Source organism: Sturnira hondurensis, unplaced genomic scaffold (genome assembly GCF_014824575.4).
Source record: "Sturnira hondurensis isolate 20B ecotype Veracruz unplaced genomic scaffold, ASM1482457v3 Scaffold0008380, whole genome shotgun sequence".
Lineage (NCBI taxonomy): Eukaryota > Metazoa > Chordata > Mammalia > Chiroptera > Phyllostomidae > Sturnira > Sturnira hondurensis.
In genome coordinates this window covers 1,830,132-1,845,963 of record NW_028081011.1, presented here as the reverse complement: position 1 = coordinate 1,845,963, position 15,832 = coordinate 1,830,132, and the positions used below count along the sequence as shown (strand labels likewise).

The following is a 15,832-nucleotide window of genomic DNA, read 5'->3' as shown; positions in this document are numbered from 1 at the left end:
ACAAGAGGCAAGCAGAAAGTTACCTACAAAAGAGTTCCCATAAGATTATCAGCTGATTTCTCAAAAGAAACTTTGCAGACAAGATGAGACTTGCAAGAAGTATTCAAAGTGATGAAAAGAAAGTACCTACTACCTACTCTATCCAGCAAAGCTATTATTTAGAATGGAAGGGCAGATAAAGTGCTTCCCAGACAAAATAAAAATAAAAGGAGTTAATTATCACAAAGCTATTATTACATGAAATGTTAAAAGGACTTATTTAAGAAAAAGATCAAACTATGAACATGAAAAAGGCAACAAATTCACAACTATCAACAACCGAATCAAAAACAAACAAACAGAAAAAACTAAGCAAACAACCAGAACAGAAACAGTAATGATAACCCTCCAAGTGATCACAGGTACGGAGATCATTTGGAGGGTTATCAGTGGGGAGGGTGTCGGGGGAGGATGCAGGAAAAGGTGTAGGGATTAAAAAGCATAATTGGTAGGTACAAAATAGACATGGAGATGTTAAGAACAGTATAGGAAATGAGAAGCCAAAAAACTTGTATGTACAACCCATGGACATGAACTAGGGGGTCGGGCAGATGGCTGGACGGTAGAGGGGCTACTGGGGAGAGAGGGCAAAGGGAGAAAAGTTGGGACAACTGCAATAACCTAATCAATAAAATACACTTTATTAATTGGAAAAAAGACTCTGAGTGGGTTCTGTGAAATCCATTAGTGATAGATTAGGGAGGCAGGAAAAAGCAAAGCGGGGAAACTTCTGGGACTGGATAAAAAGTGAATGATAGACACTTCCTGTCCATAGGTGGCTACAGAAGAGTTAACACTCAACAATGAAATGACAACAAGGGGTCTGTGGTCCCCACTCCGGTGCCCTGGTGTGGTGTCTGTGTTTTCAGGGGTCCAGCAAAAGGAAATTACTCTGATATGCCAAAGGCATGTCATCATACATGCAAAAAGACAATACGCTTAATTCAGGTAAAGACTGACTCTGGTCAGGGTAGATTCTGGCCTAGGACACCCATAAACTGCTTTTGGTTAGTAAGTTTTCATTTTAGTTGTGGTTACTTTAGGTCTCTGAGTTGATAAGGCCACCACGCAGGCTTCCCCTGAGCCGGTCAGGTTTAGTTTTCGGCCCTTTCCGTCCACACTAAGAACCAGTCTCAGAGCAGCAGATGCAGCAGTGCCCACGTCAGGGCTGCTGTTGGCTGCTCCACCAACCCCATCCTGCCTCCCCGGAACCCCATCAGTAAGACCAGCAGCGGAGGAGATGGTGGTTGGACTGAACGACCTCTGAGGACCCTCACAGGTCTGCTAATTGGGGACTTGAGAGAGGGCCCCCCAGCCAGCCCATCTCCAAGGCCCTTGGCTTCCACAGTGCCAGAGCACAGTCCACGAAGGTCAGACACAAGGGATGACACCTGGCCACACTGGGAGCAGATGACCCTCTCATTTGCTTCTGGGTACAGGCCTGAGACTGGAGTGGAGGCAGAATGCCTAAGACACACAGCAGCCTATGTTCGTCCAGGGACACTATGGGAAAGGTGCAGGTGTAGCTGCAGACAGGCCCCAGGCCAGGCCCCGCTAGACCTGTGACTGCAGGCAAACCCCAGCTGTAGTCTGGGCACCTCACTCCTCAGCTGGCTATCCCGGTTCTCAATCTGGCTGCAGTGCCATCCTCGTTTCATCCTCCACCCTCTTGTCTAGTGTGGGCCACCCAGGTGCCTGTCACTGCTTGCCCTCGTCTGGGCTGGGTGGATCTGTATGTCTCACCCAACTCTAATACCCAGCACCTGTCAGAGCCAGCCGAGTAAGTCTTCTGGCTCCTGGAATTAGCAAATGTCATGTTTCGATACCCATGAAAACACCTGCAACTCAACATGTTTTCTCAGTGGGATGCCACTGTAAGGAGCTCGAGCTGATGGCTTGTTGTGAGAGCAGAGCCGGGAGCTCTGCTCAGGCTGGTCAAGTGCCTGTTAACTCACATTCCTGTCCTGCCCTGCCTCAGAGGACCCACCCCCATCCCAAACTACATTTCCTGGGCTCACGTGCAAAACTAGTTGCTGGTTAATTTGGCCCATGCAGACCCTAACATTAGGTGACAGGCAGAGAAACTAGGATTCTTCCCACCTGCCCCCTTCTGCCCCCGACTCTTGCTTCATCCATCACTGCCAGGGCCCGCTCTCCCTCTTTGGCATAAGGTCTTGCCAGGCAGCCCTTCTTACACCGATGCCACTTGGAGCTCTGGTCGTACCCCCTCCTCCCTAAATGCAGTAATGGCTTCCAGCTTTCCGGTCTCCCGGTTGCCAAACTTTCTCGTTTGCCCTTTCAACTCTCCCAGCACCTTTGCAACTCATTTCTCATGTCAGATGCCCACTGGGTGGAGGACATTTGCCTGACTTGACACCTGCTATCTCTCTCTTTACAGTCAGGCCCTATAGCACCCCTGTCCAAATCCTGCTCTCCCTTCCCCAGCCAGACCACAAAGAGACCAGACAACAGCGGGTTACAGGTTGTTTCTTTATACAAAGGTAATGAACATTATGGAACCACCAGCATGCTGCTGCAGTCCACACTGGCTCCTTCTCACCACTCCAGGGCAGAAGTCTCGAGGGGTGGGGAGTGGGCAGTCACGGCAGGACAGAAACGCTACCCAGGCCTGGGCACTGCCGCGCACACCACCTGGGAGCTCCAGAAGGGCAGACACAGACACCACACAACCAAGAGCACTATACACAGTGACAGAAGAAAATGCAGAGCTGGGACTCGTTATTGACAGTCACTGACAACCAGGTGTTCTTTGGGCGGCAGGACAGCAGGTGGAAGGAGCCTGGGCCTGGAGCCAAGAAGCCCAGCTGTGCCATACAGAGCTAGGTGACTTCATGTAATCACAGCCTCGCCAATGCAGGTATAAACGGGGGACGACAAACTGTACTTCACAAAGTTGTCATGAGGATGAATAAAGACATACATTAAAGTACTTGACACACAGCCTGGCACATAGAGGTGTTCAATAAATAATTTTTTGTCAAGAAACCTTAGCTCAGAGAGGACCTTCTTCAGAAGGCTGAGATGTATGGTAATCTCCCTAGAAGTCTCCTATCAGGGGATCAGGGCCCTTGAGCCCTCCTTGGAGGCCGCAGTCACTGGTGTGGGCAGGGCCCCAGAACACACAGTCCCAGGGCAGTTGAGAGGGGTGGGGGGCTGGACCCCTAAAGAAGCCCCTGTGGAACCCGGGCAGACTCCGGAGGAGTTAGGGGTTGTGCCGAAATGGTTCTGCACGTAACACAGGCCAGAGGCAGGCTGGTAGGGAGGCAGGCTGGGCATGTGCCCAGAACTGGGAGCACAGGTTGGCCAGGAAGCTAGCTTCTGACCACTGGCATGCTGCATCTGGGCAACAGGGTGGCTTGGGGACAGGTGAGGGTAGCTGCTCTGTGTGGGGTAAGAGCCGGGCACAGGGTTCAGCCTGGAATGGAAAAAGAGAAATTGGTCATTCAGCTAGAGAAGCCAAGGCACAGAGCACCCCCAGCTGTCATTCCATGGGAGAAAAGGTTGGAGTGGCTGCACTGCTTACTATTACAACATGCTGTGGACATTTGCTCTAAGTACCAAGCAGCGAGAAAGGTTAAACTCAACCAAACAGAAAACACATGTCCAGAGAGTGAAAAGCATCCACTCACGGTCCTGCAGCAAGCCAGCAGGAGGAAGGGATATTGGGCTTGTGACTGAGACCACCTGAGTGTAATCTAGTCATGGCAGCTTGCAACCCAGATGCAGGGATGGGAACCAGATCACAGTGGTCAGGGGCTGGCTGAGTGATTCTACCCAAAAAGAGTGGATCCATGCCTGTGGGACGGAGCGCAGGACAGCTCTTGACGGGGTAACACCAGGTCTAGGCCTGGGCCTGGGCCTGGGCCGTTCTGGTGTTTCCCACCTGTGATTTCAGAAACAAACCCTTGCAGAGCAAAGTCCCGGCCGGCAGAGACTGAAGTGTGGTGGTGGGGAAAGGTCTGCGCTGAGCTTAAAGACCCCGCCATAGACACGAGTGGGTGGAACCGTGAATGGGGACACAGCCTGAGGGTTTTACCCTCTGAACTTTCGTGCAAAGGTCCAAATGTGGAGAACGAATGCCAACACCTCTGAGGTCTGTTAGGTGACTGGACTGAACCTGTGTACATTTGAATTAAAAGCCTGACTTTACAAATCGAATGTATGAGTAAATACAGACACGGGACACTTAACAGCACTTCTCCTGGGATATTTTGAAATGTAGAGATTTTGGCCTACCAGAAACTCAACAAGAGCCTCCAGGGAGACCAAGCCACCCAAATGCATGTGCTGCAATGTTGCCCACGTGCCACCGTCAGGCCATCTGACACCACACTCTGTTCTGGGTGCCAGCAGCAGGCCAGGCCAATGAGGGGCCAAACACCATGAGGAACATGGAGGAACTGAAAAAGGTTACCATGTCACCCCACCCAGATCTGCTTGTCATGGTAAAGCGGGATCACACCTGGCACCAATGAGTCCCAGTTACAGAGAGGTGACTGCAATTCAGTGTGGAAGAACTTCCTCATCCCGGGCTGCCTTGGAGAGTGAGCTCCCAGCCACCCAGGGGTGTTAGGTTAAGGCTGGGTGACTGTGACCACTACCAACTGTTTAGAAGCGACTCTCACTCGAGGACCCCTTAAGTTCTCTCAAGTTTTCATGAGAACAACTAAAAGTCAAAAAACCACAATTCACTTCACTCTATATTTAAACCATCTCCCATACATTTAGACCCCAGGGATTACTGGCCTGCAGCAAAGTGGGTGAATCTCCATTTCTGTTTTTTTGCAGTTACCCACCCTGCCAAAAACGTGCCTTTAAAAAAGAGTGAAAGGATCCTGGACTGTGGGGCTCAGTTGGTTGGAGCATCATCCTGTAGACCAAAAGACTGCGGGTTCGATCCCCAGTCGGGGTGCATACAGGAGGTAACCAACAGATGTTTCTCTCTCTCTCTCTCCCTCTTTCTAAAAGTAACGAAAAAGTGTCCTTGGGTAAGGATTAAAAAATAATTATAAAACATTTAAAAAATATTTTATATTATTTTTAAAGAGAGGGGAAAAAGAGAGAGAGAGAGAGAGAAACATCAATGTGTAGTTGCCTCTCGTGCACCCCCTACTGGGGACCTAGCCTGCAACCCAGGCACATGAACCAGCAACCCTTTGTTGCAGACAGGTGCTCAATCTACTGAGCCACACCAGCTGGGGCTATAAAACAAGGGGTTTTTTTTTGTGTGTGTGTGTGTGTTTTTTGTTTTTTGGGTTTTTTTTTTGTAAAAAATGGTCAAAAGGCTTCGAGCTGGTGAAGGCTGAGAATCTCCACCTCCTGAAATAAAAGCAGCTTCCAACTTAATCCAAACCCTGTTTCCAGGCAGGCATGGAGGGCAAAATTTACTCCACACATGGATTAGGGACAGAGAAGGGCTACTGCCATCTGGCCTTCACAGTGAGTCAGCATTCCTTTCGGAGGGACTGCTGAAGGAAAGAAAACCTCTCCCAGTGTGAAATCTCAGCATGGACAGACACCAGAGGAGAGGCCGGCAGTGTGGCGCACTGGAAAGGGAGTGAGGGAGACCCGAAAGCAGGTGACCCAAGCTCTAGACTGAGTTCTCTGGCCTGTGTTACACGCAGAAAGACTCGTCTTCTTTGGGCCTCCTCTATATAAGGAAGGAATGAGGTTCCCACAGCTCTGCAGGCTGGCCTAACCCTTTTCATTGAGAGTTAATGAGCCTGGATTAGAAAACAGTAAACATCACCTTTTCTTGCTGGGTGGCCAAGAAAACTCTACCTTTCAGGTCTTGGGCTGTGCCACCCCCTAAGCCACTGAGTCAGCCGAGTGAACTGTGCGTGCTTCTGACCAGTGTATCCTGCTAGAGCGCAGTGCGACCTGCAGAGTGCTCCTCAGTGCTAAGCGTTGGTAACAACTCTAGGTAGGGCCACTCCCTCCCAGTCTGCCACAAGTCACTCAAAGTGCTTTACGCCCAAGTGCTTCTAATGCCTTCCCTTTCTCCTTCCTGCTTGCTCCTGACTTCAGATGCAGCTGGGCAGAATCCAGAGTGCTCGAAGACATCTGTGCACAGATTTCCTGGGCCCACGGTCACCCACAGCCTATACTTTTCCCCGCCATGATCCTGAACCAGTCACACCTTCTACAGGCCCTGAAATTGCTTTAAGAATAAGATTTAAGAGTTCTGTAACTTACTTCCGGCTCTGGGCTGCCCTTCTTTCAGCTGAAGAGCCTGAGACGTACTTGAGCACCGAAATCCTCCTCACAAGGCTGAAAGGGAACTTCTGGTCGAGCTTCAATGCTACTCGCTCTGAGAGGTCGAGGGAGTAGCAGTATGTGAAGCCATCTGAGGTTGGCATATTAAGCAAAACTGGAGGCAGTTAAAGACAGGAGGGCTGAACATTCCCCAGAGAAGAATACGGCTCCCACATTTGTAATACATGGGCATTCGTGCCTTTTCCACCCTAAATTCTGACTGGAATTTCAAGCTCAAGGGACAACAAGAGTTGAGCTTTCATCTCCTGTACCTCAGAGGGAACAGCACCCAACAAAAGGAGGGCAGATGGGTGTCAGCACTTCCCCTTCCCCTAGGCGGACCCTTCCCATTGCTCAAGCCCCTCTAACACCTGCAGTCAGTCATAAGCCAGCACACATCTTTGAACTGGGTTGAGGCAGGAGGCTGTCCTAATACTGTATAGCGGGGACTGGTTATCACCTTGTACTTCTGTCCCAAACACAAGGCACCTTGCCTCAATATGAGCACATGAGCTTTATGTGGGCCTGCACAGTCACTACCCCCACTGATGAGATGACACTCTGGTCATCTGACCCATGTCAGCCCACCACTGTCTCGGTAGCCACAAAGACTCAGCATCCATCCATCCATCCATCCTTTCAACAAATATTTATTGGACATCCATCCATCCATCCATCCTTTCAACGAATATTTACTGGACACCTTACATACACCTTACAACTAAAAAATAAGTAGTAAATGCCATGGAAGGAGTAACTGGGGTAGGATAAGTGGGGATAAGCAAAAGCTGACCAATGGAAGACCCTGCTGGGGACCCTAACCTAGTCTAGAGAGATCACTGGAGGCTTTCTCTGCAGAAGTAACGTGCACGCTGCACTCTAAATAGTGAGTAGCAATAGCTAGAAGCGGGGGGGGGGGAGGAGATGTCCCTACAGAAGCACCAGGATAAAGTTGTTTCTCCAGGCTGTCGTCTTAACTTGAATGTTACTGCATTTTCAGCAAGCAAATTCACTGCTGGACCAGACCACCTCACTCATTACCGGACATTTAGCATCCCTGGCCACCAGCCACTAAATGGCAGTAGCGCCTAGTCACTGTGATAAGGGTCCATACTCAGGAGGAGAATCAGTCAAAAGAAGCAGGCCCAGAAATGACAGAGATGATGACATTAACAGACAAGTATTTTAAAACAGCTTTTATAAATGTGTAAGTAAGTACATGTGTTTAAACAAAAACATAAATATAATGAAGGGATAACTAATCTCAATGCAGAAATAAACACTATAAAAAGGAACCAAATGGAACCTCTTGAGCTAAGACATGCAACATGACAAACAAAAAAACTAACCGGATGGGTTTAACAGCAGAACAGACACTGCGGAAGAAAAGATCATTGAACTTGAAGGCAGTGTGACAGGAACCATCCAAACTGAAATGTCAAGGAAAAAAGAGCTAAAATATAAACAATAAAAAAATAAATAGAGCATCAAGGATCCATTGAACAATATCAAGTAGTTTAACATATATGTAATTGGCATCCTAGAAGAGGAGAAAAGATAGAAAAAAATACTTGAAGAAATGCTACAAATATTTTTCGATGTGATTAAAAACTCTAAACTCACAGTTCCAAGATCAGTAACTCCAAGCTGGGTAAATACAAAGAAAATGACCCAAAGGCACATGATAAATATCCAAAAACTAATAATAAAAAAAAATAGTGAAATGAGTCATAGAAAAACAATGAATTAAACACAGAAACAATAAAAATGATCACTGGTTTCTCATCAGAAACAATACAAACCAGAGGTAATGCAAAAACATCTTTAAAAGTGAAAGGAGATCAGAGAAGGCTAAGGCTTTTTCAGATAATCAAAAGTGGAAAGAATTTGTCACCAGCATACTCACTGTAGAGGAAATGTTAAGGTTTTTCGGGCTAAAAGAAAATGATACTAGATGGAAACTTGGATTTATACAAAAGAATGATGAAAAATAGAAATGGTAAATATGTGAGTAAAAGTTGCCTTTTTAAAAAAAGATTTTATTTATTTATTTTAGATGGAAGGGAAAAGAGGGAGAGAGGAAGAAGGAAACATCAGTGTGTGGTTGCCTCTTGTGCACCCCCTACTGGGGACCTGGCCCACAACCCAGGCATGTGCCCCGACTGGGAACTGAACCTGTGACCCTTTGTTTTGCAGGCTGCTGCTCAATCCAGTGAGCCATACCAGCCAGAGCAAAAAAGTTGTTTTTAATTTAAAAAATACAATTGACTGTTTAAACCAAAAGTGACAAAATTAAAACAAAAGCAATAGGCCCTGGGCGAGTAACTCAGTTGGTCAGAGTATTGTTCTCATATGCCAGAGTTGCAGGTTCAGCCTCTGGTCAGGGCATATACAAGAAGCAACCAATGAATGCATATATAAGTGGAACAATATCGATCTCTCTCTCCATAAAAAATTAATAATAATAATCCCTGGCTAGTGTGGCTCACTGGATTGAGTGCCACCCTGTGTACCCAAAGGTCACTGTTTTGGTCAGGGCACATGCCTGGGTTGTGGGTCTCTGATCGTGGGCGTGCAAAAGGCAACCAATTGATGTGTCTTTTGCACATTGATGTTTCTCTCCCTCTCCTTCTCCCTCTTTCCCTTCTCTCTAAAAAAATAAATAAAATCTCTAAAAAAAGAAAAAATAACAGCAATGTATTGAGGTTTATAACATGTAGAAATAAAATGTACGACAATGACACAAAGGATAGGAAGAAGAGAAGCAAATACAACACTGTAAGATTCTTACATTACGTACAACGTGATACATGGGGTGGGAGAAAAGTAGGCTTGTAGTTACTTGTATGGAAAACAACACAATTAGTAAATAATAATGTAAGAATAAAGCCTGCATTTTGTATACTCACAACTATAAACCTACTTTTGCCCACCCCATATTATCTGAAAGGAGTCTGTGATAAACTGAAAATGCTTATTGTAAACTCTAAAGCAACGACTAAAAATATAACAAAGAGGTTAATAGTCAAACAGTGAAGGTAAAATACTAAAAAAAGTGTAATTGAAGGCAGAAGAGGGGGGAAAAAAAGAACATTGGGGACAAAGAGAAAATAAACAACAAACTGTAGGCTTAACCCCAACCTTATCGATAATTACACTAAATGTAAATGAGCTACACATGCCATTTAAAAGGCAGAGATTGGAGAACCAAGTACATGCTAGCTGTAAGAAACGTGTTTTGAATATAAGACACATTTTGCTAAAAAGGATGGAAAAATATATACCATGTAAATTCCAATTTTAAGAAAGCAGAAAGCCAGAATAATTATATTATTATCAGGTAACAAAGACTTTAGGACAAAGAGTAACAGAGATTAAAGGGTCAATTTCATAATGATAAAGGGGGAATGCATTAAGATGACGTAACAATCCTAACTGTGTATGCATCCAATAATAGAGTTTCAAAATACCTGAAGCAAAAACTGGCAAGAACTGAAAGGAAAAATTAGACTAATCCACAATTTTAGTTTGAGATTTTAACAGTCCTCTCAGTAATTGAGAGAACAACTCTAGGGATACAAAAGGCTTGAACAATATCAACACCTTGACTGAACAGACAAGTACCCACCAAGTGCAGAATGCACATTCTTTTCACATACACATGGCACATGCACCAACATGTACAGAATGCTGGACCAGAACTTATCTAAAAGGACTGCAATATTACAAAAGGTATTTTCTACTTTGGGAAATAAAGTTTAAATCAGTAACAAAAAGAAATGTGGAAAATCACTGAATATTTAGAAGTTAAACAACTCACTGATAAATAACCCCTGGGTCAAAGTAGAAATCCTAAGGAAAATCAGAAAATACTTTTAACTGAGTGATGATAATACAACATACGAATATTTGTGGGATGTAATTCAAGTAGTGCTTACAGGGAAATATTTAGGGTTAAATATTCATTAGAAAAAAGGTTTAAAATAAAAAATCAATTAAATTTAAAAATTATAGCTACATTATTAACATGTATTTATTTTTTACACTACTAGCTAATTGAATCACAAATAGAAGAGATTTTAGGACTGTCTAAAATCTCTAACCCACACTACGATTCTGATGTCTAAAACAAGTGACCTACTTTGTATTTTGAACTTTTTTCCACTAATTGCCAGAATATTTATATAAGGGATATAAGGTTTACCCTAAGTTTTTAACCACTCATATAGTACAAACCCATCATTTAAAAAAGCTTTTTTTTTGGCCCTGGCTGGTGTAGCTCAGTGGATTGAGCGCAGGCTTGCTAACCAGAGGATCGCGGTTCGGTTCCCAAGCAGGGAACCCACATGCCTGGGTTGCAGGCAGGTTCCCTGCAGGCCAACTCCCAGCAGGGGATGCACCAAAGGCAACCATACATTGATGTTTCCCTCTCTCCTTTCCCCTCTAAAGATAAATAAATAAATAAAATTTTAGAAAAAAAAAGTTGTTTTTTTCCCTAAAAGAAAAAAAAGTAAAATAAACAAACCTATGTTTCCTATATTCTTCGTGGAATTTCTCCACCTCACAGTGAGATTCTTCCAATGAAAACTCTTAACATAATTAGTCAAATATACGTGTATACCTTAGTTGACAAGGAAAAAAATCTAATCAGAATATTTTACTAACTAGTAGTGCTAAGCTGGCATGAAAAGATAGCTATGTTGGTATTTTCCAGATGAGGAAATTCTTACCCACAAAAGGGAAGCGACCCACCCAAGGCCACACGGTTTTCAAAGCTGAAGCCAGAACCCATATTACCTACACCCAAGCCCATGGGCTCTCTCTCTGTGACCCCCTGCCCAGACCCTGTAAATTGGTTCACCCTTTGGGATGTCATCATTCTACATTCCCTTCTAGAAAGGATACATGCTAGCCCAACTCCAAGTCCACAGACGTTACTGAGAAAAGAGGTCTGGGGAATGAGCCAGGAGGCACACAGCAAGAGCCACGGCACCAGCATTGAGGGCACCACCATGCCGAACACCAGGGCCCTCCTCATCCGGGAGCGGACAGCGCTGACTCCCAGCATGGCAAAAGCCACTGGGGTGAAACCTCTGGCATCCTCCACTTCACCCAGCTTCGACAGTGACGACACAGCCTCAAACGACAGGAAGATGATAGCGGAGATGAGGGCGAAGATCACGGTGAAGAAACAGTGGCGGACGGTGCCCACGGTTCTCTCAAAATTGCCAGCAAAGCGCCAGATGATGACAGCACCGCAGAGCAGGGACACTGGATTCTCATAGACAAAGATGTAGGTCACCAGCCTGTAAACTGCAGAGGAGGTGGGTTAGAGGTCTCACAGTGGGTTGCTCCAAGGTGGAAAGGACAGGTTACAACACTGAGTGGCCCCATAATATAGCACTGAGAGCTAGTGAAAATCAGCCAGAAGCCAACACAAGCAGTGGGAAGCAACAATGAAAAACCCAAGATTCAAAGTAAAGGCATGAATGTCTAAATCCCTGCTCTTTCCCACACCTGGAGTAAGTCTTATCAGTGACTGATTTCCATGTGGGAAAAAAAAAGAACACTTTTTAGCATGGGATGGTCTTTGAATTTGTAATTTGTGCTTTATGCCCCTTTTTTTAGGTTTTAATACTGACCTATCTCACCAGGCAGTTTGAGGGTTAATTAATTGTAACAGCTTCAGGGTGGATTGAGTGGGTGTCCCTTAACACTCTGTGTGCCAGTCTCCTCGGCTGTAATCCTGACCTCTCCTTCCATAGTGGCTGTTCAGAGGAAGAAAAAAGGGACCATAAATTATTTTGCACCTACAAAGATTATCACTACAATCTAGTTATAAAAATATATAAATTATCACTAATAATATAGATACAAAACTCAGAAGTCTTCCTTGGAAGTGCTCACCCAGTCCTCTATGGAGAATACTGTATGTGCAGTAAAACAGCGAAGAATTTCACTTTCATTTTTCTAAAAGCAGTCAACTCTTATGTACTTTTTATGTCCTTTTAGGCCAAAACAGTAAACTGAAGGAGGAGGGCTGGTAAAGTGGCAGTAAAGTTGGAGGACATGGGAGCCCCGAGACTTGGAGTGGAGTCTTGAATCTCCCATGTACTTGCTGGCTGAGCTTGGTCAAGTCATGGGCCCTCTTAGCTTCAGTTTCCTTACTGTGAAATAACAGGGTTATACTCGAGGCCTTTAAAGGTCTTTTATGTGTCTAATATTTACCTGCCCACGACCCCCACAACTCAGAGAAGCTGTAAATTAAAGAAAAAGGCGGAGCTCTGTTTAGGCTGACATTTTGCATCTGTCTCTGACATGCTCTGCCTCTGACATGCTCTGCCTCCTGTGGGGGGTGGAGGAGTTATAGATTTGGGCAGGGAGACAGGCTATGATCCTCAGTCAGGCCATCTCTGTTAAACAGTCTTCCATATCTGAAGAGTAATTCATTATTTGTTGAATACTTCCAAAATTAAAATTCCAGGTACAACTGTGAAGACTCTAGAAGCAACTCTACATGATTTGAAGATTATGAACCTCAAATCTCCAGTTCCAAAACACCACACAATAAAAAGAAAAATCTGGGTTCTGTTTCAACTGCATGACTTTATAGCTCTGTGATTCTCTGCATTAAGCCTCAGTCCCATCTAAATAATGGGCAATAATAGAGCCTACCTCACGGGATCTCAAGGATTAAATGAGTTTAATATATGTGTGCATGTTTAACAGCATGAGTCATATAAATTCCCCATTTTCCTCCCCAGAAAAAAAAAGTAATTTAAGAGATTTTTATACTTAATTGGTCTACAAATTTCTCTCCCCTAAAGAAAACAAACACCTCTCCCAAACATTTAAGGTGCCCCTTTCCCCATGAGCTGGTAATCTGGGTCAAGGCTGAGTACAAACGAAGAAGCAGAAGAAATTCTAAACCTTAAGTGTCCAGTCCGCTTACAGTGATAGCGCCACAGTAAACGTAACTGTCTACATAACAAGGGAGGGCGGGGGTGCGAGGAAAAATCCTTCTCCTCGGAGAGCAAGCATGGATGAAAGAAACCTGTTTGCTAGCCAATGTATGGAGGGGCCTTCATCAGTCCGGTGGCGACAGGGAGGGGGACAAGTTAGTGATGACGAAGATGGGGCTATGGAAAGACAAAGACGTGGAATACGGTGCTGGTCCTTGGGGCGGGCAGAGTAATGGTGCGTACGAAGTAGCAGGAGGTAAGACCTGACGGTGCGGTGCTGGGAGGCCGAAACCCAGAGCCTGGCGAGGTCAGAGGAAAAGGGCTGACACCGGGGTCCCGCCTTGCCTTGCTCACCTTGCCAGTTGCGCAGGCAATCGGACCCTAAGGAGAGGCCGGAGGGTGGCAGGGGCGGCTGCAGCAGGAACAGGCGGGGCCCGGACACAAGTAACGAGAGCAGCGCGGTGAAGAATGTAGCGGATGGCACCTCGGGACACGAGAACCTGCTCCGACACCCAGGTTCAGACCCCGCCACGGCCGCCATAGCTCCAGTGCCTGCAGGGCACAGAGTATCTGTCTGCTCCTTCCGCCTCCTTACGGCCGTCTCCCCTGGCAACTGCTGCGGAGGCCGCCGGAAGCCCCGCCTCTCCCGGCCTCTGCCCAATCCAGTCGCGCCGACCAGCATTCCCCGCACGCCGGGTGCAGTGAGACCTCCTCCCCGGCTTCTACCTGCTTTGCCATGTGCGACCGCTGGGCTGCATTGTGGGACCTGTTTCACGATCTAGGGTTCGGTTTTCACCATCTCCGCTCAACGTAGCTAATGCCTATTGTTCCTTGTGGTGTACAGAGGTCACACACACGGTCCCTCTCTCTCTTTCTCTCCCTCCACACATGCAGACATATTTATCTGTGTTTATCCCTATTATATGGCTGAGGAAACGGATGTCTGGGGAGGTCCCTGGGTAATTCAGTTAAAAGGCAAAGATGGAATTAGAACTCCGGTCCTCCCATTGCTTAGGGACGGGCAGGGGGCCCGGGCACCTATGCTATGGCCTGGATTTGGGCTAGAATACAGCTGGGACAACTTTCCGTGGCTGGGTAGGAGAGAAGGAGTGTGAGACTAGAGAGGGGTCCTGTGAAAGCAGTGTTAGGAATGTAGTATAACACTTTAATAATCAAGATCCAGTTCAGCACTTCAAGTTAGAAAAGCGCCTTCGCCAGAGAATAGCTGTTTAAGGCAAAACACTGGAATATTATTTCCCCAATTACAGATGCTCCAGAAGTGGAGGCAACTTGCCCAAGGTTCCAAGTGGGAAGTGATAGGACTAGGATTTGAATCGTTTTGCTAGGCTCCAATTTTCTGCTCTTTTCGCCATAGTTATTTTCCTCCAAGATTCTGCCTCCCTGTATGTAAATTTGATGCGAGGCCCCACAGACTACTAAAAACCAAAGGCTTCACAGTCTATGCTGGCTGGCTATTCAGATCCATTCTCAAGCCCTACTCTGACTCTTCTCTGTGGCTCTGGCGGTGCCTGTGTTCCCCTGAACCTCAGGAAGAGAAATTGAGTTTCTTCTTTTGTGTTTAGTACTGAAATATAACCATTTGATTGTCCAGATATAAATATAAAGCAATGGGACACATTTGAATACCGTGTACATTTAAACCAATGCTACTCATGACAGGAGTGGGCATGAAAATGAAGGTTTTACTCCACAGGATGCAAAATATGAATTAGAGATGTGGTGGAGCTCCTAAAAATAGTGAATGAGAGCCTAGGCTGCTGGAATCAAAGTATGGGCCTCGGAAAGAGTAAGGGGTAGTGGTCCCATCCTTTCTGTGCCAGTCTAGCTACTCCAGAAGTTCAGGGTCTACTTCTAGACACACATTTTGAAAAAGCATGTGGAAAAACTAGAAATTGTCCAACAAACAGTGAGGTGAGTGGGAGGGGGAGGGGAACTTTAAATCCCGTCTGATGAGAAACAAGCGGACGAGAGAGACTTTCCTCCAGGACGGGCCACTGGCTGTAACTGTAAAGGCCTTTCCTGGAGGAGAAGGAGTGGATTGATTCTGTGATTCTCAAGATGGGGGGCACTGAGGCAGGATGGTAGACATGACACAAAAGGAGACACGCTTCAGGAAGAACCCTGACAGTTTGGCTTGCTCATCCACGGAATGTGCTGCTTTGATCAGTAGTGGAGCCCCTGGTACTAGACATGTGCCAGCAGAAGCCATCTGGTGACCGGATGAGAATGTTGAAGAGAAATCCAAGCATCAAGTTGAAGGTGGAACTACATGCTTTTTAAAATCTTTTTTGATCCTCAGTTCTAAGATTCCATAAACAAACACAAATGCACCTGGAAGGTTGATACATTTACCATTTATCAGAGGGTGGAGGACAACCTCATTTGGTCTCCTGGCAGAATGAGTTGTGGTGACTTCACATATCCTATAGCCAAGGGTTGTGTAGTCTAATGCAGGGGCCACCCAGACATCTCCTGACTAATACTGCCTGTCTCTGAGTCTGCCTCTCTTCATTTTCCCCTCAATTATGCTTCCA

At 45.9% G+C, this 15,832-nt stretch overlaps 1 protein-coding gene across 1 annotated transcript; it reads right to left on the bottom strand.

Moving 5' to 3' along the window:
* Positions 1-2,510: 2,510 nt before the first annotated feature.
* RHBDD2 (rhomboid domain containing 2) lies at positions 2,511-13,890 on the bottom strand. Its single transcript, XM_037054788.1, has 4 exons — positions 13,632-13,890; positions 11,221-11,628; positions 6,256-6,406; positions 2,511-3,475 (listed from the first exon to the last, which is right to left on the bottom strand). Exons 1-4 carry the CDS (start codon positions 13,816-13,818, stop codon positions 3,112-3,114), a joined length of 1,110 nt encoding a protein of 369 aa, XP_036910683.1. The 5' UTR covers positions 13,819-13,890; the 3' UTR covers positions 2,511-3,111.
* Positions 13,891-15,832: the final 1,942 nt, after the last annotated feature.